At 40.0% G+C, this 5539-nt stretch overlaps 1 protein-coding gene across 1 annotated transcript; it reads left to right on the top strand.

The window, feature by feature from the left end:
• The first annotated feature begins 4283 nt into the window (after positions 1 to 4283).
• LOC112098034 (proline-rich receptor-like protein kinase PERK2) lies at positions 4284 to 5186 on the top strand. The gene has a single exon (XM_024183633.1). The coding sequence runs from the start codon at positions 4284 to 4286 to the stop codon at positions 5184 to 5186; it is 903 nt and encodes a 300-aa protein (XP_024039401.1).
• Positions 5187 to 5539: the final 353 nt, after the last annotated feature.

Genomic DNA, 5539 nt, shown 5'->3' on the forward strand with positions numbered 1-5539 from the left:
GACATGGGTCCTACCCTGTCTAAAGTGTGTTTTAGCTTTTATGCTTTTGCTTTTGCTTTATGCTTAAAGAAAAGATAAGGGTCCTGTCTTATCTTTATCTTTATCTTTATTTTAGCTTTCCAGCTCTATTTAAGAGCTCTTCCGTCCTTGTAAAATTTAGATTGCCATCAATAATATTTCTAAGTTTTTCTTAAACTTCTATGGCTTACTAAGTCTCTCTTCTTCTTCTAGGTAACGAAGAAAATACTTGAGTTATTAAACTAAGAGCGTTCATCTCTATTTTCTATACTGAGTATGCTCTACACTTGCCTTGCTTCAAGGATCCGGTGTATCAGAAAAGTCCTGATTTATTTATAAAACCAATTTAAAATAGAACTGCTTTCTCACAACGTTCACCCTCTTTGAAGGTCAGTGGTGACCTGTTTTCGGGTGGTATCGTGATCAATGATTTTTGCTTTTTTAGGTTTTATATCTCAGGGACTATAGGTATATCGGCTGGAAACCAGAACTTGCGGACTACTAGTCCAAAAGATAGTCTAGCACTATCATAGTTCAGGTGTAACAACACCACGTACCTGTATTCACCCATTGCTTGCAGCATTAGTTGAACTAAAAGGCATAATTAACTATTTATACAAGCTATATTTTGTTTTAAAGACATATTTTCATTCATCCACTTCTTTTATCTTAATATAATGATATTTGCTTTTCAATCAATTTTGAAAAATATACAGATCTATGCAATTCATCTAGCATATCTTCTAATTTAGGAACGGGATGTCGATACTTTACCATTATGTTGTTGATGGGCTCGACATCAACACACATCCTACATGTTCCATCCTTCTTATGAACTACCAAGGCTGGACCTGCACATGGATTGATACTTTCTCTCACATACCTTTTTTCTATCAATTCATTAACTTGCTTCTGAAGTTCCTTTGTCTCCTCTGAGTTACTCCTATAGGCTAGATGGTTTGGAATGGTCGTACTTGGTACGAAATCAATCTAATACTCAATACCTCAAATTGGATATAAACCATGTGGTGTTTCTTCAGGGAAGACATCCTTATAATCTCGTAAAAGAGAAGTAATAAAACTAGGCAAAGTAGGGTCAAATTAGTGTTTGATTAAAAACTCATCTTTGTACATAAGTAAAATCATTGGCTAATGTGAAAACATTGCTTTTTTTTTTTTTATCTTACTCGTTTTTGCATTGAAACTCTTGTGTTTTCCTTTTGATTTTCTCTCAAGGTAGCATTTTTCTTTTCTTTTTCTCTTTTATTTTTCTCAGTCTCTCTCTGGTTTTCACTCATTTTTTTCTCTCATTTTCTTTTATTCACTCTCTTTCTTTTGATCCCTCTCTCTATATGCTTACTTGGTCTCCATAAATTTGCTTTGGTGTCAATAGAACAAGGGTGATGTTGTGTTGATTAAACACAAATGAATACTTGTTGGTGAAGCCATCATGCTTAACACGTCTATCAAACTGCTGAGGCCTCCCAAGTAACAAGCGTCCAACATGCATTGGTACTACATCACATAACATCTTATTTTTATACTTGCCAATCTAAAAAGTCACTAATACCTACTTGTTCACCTTCATCTCACCATTGTTATTCAACCATTGTAGTTTGTATGGTCGTGGATGCTTAAGTGTCAGGAGCCCTAACTTCTCCATCATGATAGTACTACCAACATTAGTACAACTTCCTCGATCAATAATTATACTACATACTTTGTTTTAAACACAACACCTAGTATGGAAAATGTTTTCCTGTTGCACCACTTCATCTTCTTTCACTAACACACTCAAAACTCTCCTAGGTATTAAAGTTAATTCCTCGAGGACTGTAGACTTTTGATCTTTGATGTCCTCCAATGGTGGCATCTTATAAACTTTTGTTTTATCTTCAGTTACAGTCTCACCATTGTCCCGCAACACCGCAACTCTCTTGTTCATACATTCATTTGCTATATGTCCCCTGCCTTGACATTTAAAACACTTAATGTCATGATTCCTAGTAGTGGGAGTCACAATATTACCTTGTGAATTGTGCTTGGAGGACTCAGATCTTGGCTTAGCTGCAGTAGATGTTTGTGGCTCTCATCTCGCTTCATATAGCTCGATTTCTAAGGAGTGGAACTCAAGCTTGGGGCTGTACAGGTGTTATCCCTCCACTTGAGTTGCTGCTTAATCTTAATGGCTTTCTAGACCATCTCCTCAATCTCCACATAATATTGCAACTTAACTATATTTTCAATCTCTCGATTAAGGCCATTGAAGAATCACGCCATGGTAGCTTCTCTATGCTCCTCCACGTTTGCTCTAATCATTACAATTTCCATTTTTTTGTAAAATCGACGACCTTGTGCAAGAAAGTCTGTTTTGGGTTGTACAACCCGAGATGAAAATGTTTTAAAGTTTTTTGATCTCAGAGGTATATCGGCTGGAAACCCGAACTTGCAGACTACCGGTCCAAAGTACAGTTTTAACTGTTGTAGTTATGGTGTATAACAACGCCACATATTCTCGCTGATCTCTTTAGTATCAGAGCCATACCCGTCCTTGAAAATCTTCTATTTTCTAAATTTTCATTTTTCATGTTCAAAATGGTATGATTTAAGTCTTTTTCTATTTTAATCTTTAGTCTTCAGGCACAGAGAGCGAACTTCTCATTCATGGCTTCTACTTCCTTTTCTCCTCCAGTTACTCTTTCTTCTACTCTTTCTTTACCCAAATCTTGCACTTCCCATACCACTAATAAGATCGAAAACCTTGTCGAATATTCCTACATCCCTGAATCAGCCCAAATCAGTGAGTGCTCCTACCCTCTCATTAGCCCTTATTAGTTGTACAAACGCCCCAGTTCTTTTACTTGTAGTATTCGTACTCTTATCTTTACTAGAAGGCCTCACCTCAAAGAATATATCCAGTCCTCTCGCCTGGATCAATGTGCTCTTCAAGCAACCTCGGCTGAGTAATATGTTACTCTCGAAATCCCCTCAGAATTGCTTTCCAATTGGAAACGAGAAGGCTATACTCATCTTCATCTTGGAGGCATTAGACTGATTCTTACTCTTCATGGAAGAAAATGATCACCGGTTACAGCTCGCCTTGCCATGCTTGAAACCCGATTTAAACAGTACCAAGATGCTGTTATTGGCACTGTCCTCACAACTCTTCATGCAGGCAACGTTTTACTCACCTTTCTCTCCAAGACCCCAATTTGCCGACAACCTTAAAAGTCCAAGTTCAGATCCAAGGTGCTGAACAAATTTCTTCTGCCAAAATTGCCACCCTACACCACCAATTGGTCTATAGGCTTCCAAATCATGCCTTAGATCTCCCTACTCCAGAACACCATTATGATACCCTCATGGTATTAGCCAAATCTGACCAGATCCCAACCATAATCCAAATCCCAAGACAAATTCCCCGACATGAGCTCATCAAGCTTATGCCTCTTGAATGGATTTCCAACTATGAATAGTTCTATAACAATACAGCTCCAATTCAGACATCTGAAAGCATGTTTGAAAGACGCCAAGATGGAACAGTCTGAATGACTTTTAAACCACCTCCAAGTGCTCCACAAGAGCCTCCTCGGCTCTCCTTTACCTATTCTTCAATGATCACAGCTGTTCAGACAACCCAAGAAGACCTGCCCATTACAGGGTTCAATTCTGACGCTACCCTGTATATCCGACAAAGCAAAATGGACATTTTCTATGGGATATCCCAGGCTCAGGCATGTGTGACCCAAATTGTCCCTACTGGGATGAATGGGAAGAGGATGATGATTATTCCACAAGGAAAAAGAAACCCAAAAAGAAAAAATCTCCTGTCTCATGTCACCACTATGACCCCAAACCACCATAAGATCCTCCACCTCCACCAGCTCCATTACCCATTTACAAAATGGACTCAAATGGATTGCAAAGCATTGCAAATCTGAGACTCCATCACCAATCCTACTTCCAACACCACCACTGACTTGTATGATGTTTTCGTCCACTTCTTCAGACTATTATTCGTCTTTTCCTCCTTTAGAAATCCATACCGACTCCCAACGAAATGTTGTGTCCAAACCCTTTGTCCCTTCACCAATTACCTCATCCGGCCACCTAGAACGTCCCAAACCTTTTGAATCAGTTCTCAACTGGCAAACTCAAAATGCCAGAGCTCAGAATGATACTTTGTTGAATATCAATTTCACAGTTGAAAAAATCAGTTTACGAACTGAACAGATTGAGACAAAAGTTGACTCCATCGTGCCCAAATGCAGCAGATGTGGCACAATCTCCAGTCTAAAATTGCTCAACTCGATTCTGAGTTACGAACTATGCTTGCCCAGCACTACTATGGCCTAGAATTTGACCAAAAAGAAAGGGAGATCAGACGCTTACAAGCTGAGCTTGCTCAGATTGAATCTGAATTCCAAAGACCTACCCTTTTTACCACATCCCCTCCTATCCCTTCCATCGGTCCCACTTATCATCCATTTGCCTCTATGCTTTCCCCTATCCGACAGTATGATCCTTCCAAGTTATTTGGTATGACTCATACTCTGTTTCGGGATAATCCATTGCCACCACCACCGAAACCTAAACCAAAGCCTAAACCCCAACCACGACCTGTCATATTACATCCGTCCTCCATTTCTATCCCTGGCCAACAATCCCCTGGTTATACGCCGACGCCAGCACCCCCACTAGTACCTCCATCACCTCCTTTATCCCAACCTCCTCCTCAATCTAAGGATAAAGAACCAATGTACCAGTTTAGTGCCCACACAATAGACCACTCCTCTACTACAGATGACCAAACTTCTGATTCAAATCTAGTTGTTTCTGATAGCCATACCGAGACTGACACAGACTCTTCAGCATCCACTACTGACTCTGAAAAGTCCTATGCTGATATCACCAGAATCTTGATGGCTCAACCTGATCAACCTGCCCCTGGCCACACCTCTCATACAGAACCATATGTTGATATTCCCTCAGACATTGACCAAGAGATGCCTGAATCTTCTGCCACAAACCAACCTCCTCCAGCTCAAGCCCAGACCGGTTCCACAAGTCAAAAATCGTCGAATGATCCATGGTTCACATTCGATGATCTTCCATCTCATAAATGGCGTGACCGACTTAATGAAATGTCCGCCTGGATTGACCTCTAAATGCTATGGTTAGGAGCCACAACTCAATCAGTCCTTAGAGAATTTGCTACTCGTTTTACGGGTGCTCTAAGAGATTGGTTTGATTCTCTAGGGCGCTATCGCCAATTACAGTTTGTTGATTTACCAGAAGTCTCAAGTGCTCTTGCGGTTCTCCATGTTCAATTCCTTGGAGACCCCTCTGTAGTCTTTGAAGCTGCACGCCGGGACTATCTCAATATGAAATGCTGTTCCCTCAATGCTAAGGATCTTGATTTCCATTACAAGCGAATGTCCTTGCTATTCTATAAGCTTAATGGATTCAATGAGCCTACACTAAAGCATGTCTTTCTGACTTCCCTTCCAGAAGAACTCCA

Source organism: Citrus clementina, unplaced genomic scaffold, assembly GCF_000493195.1.
Source record: "Citrus clementina cultivar Clemenules unplaced genomic scaffold, Citrus_clementina_v1.0 scaffold_5, whole genome shotgun sequence".
In the NCBI taxonomy this organism is placed as follows: domain Eukaryota; kingdom Viridiplantae; phylum Streptophyta; class Magnoliopsida; order Sapindales; family Rutaceae; genus Citrus; species Citrus x clementina.

Bases quoted from the DNA above. Each gene is read 5' to 3' on its own strand.
- LOC112098034 (XM_024183633.1), top strand. From the start codon at position 4,284: ATGCAGCAGATGTGGCACAATCTCCAGTCTAAAATTGCTCAACTCGAT.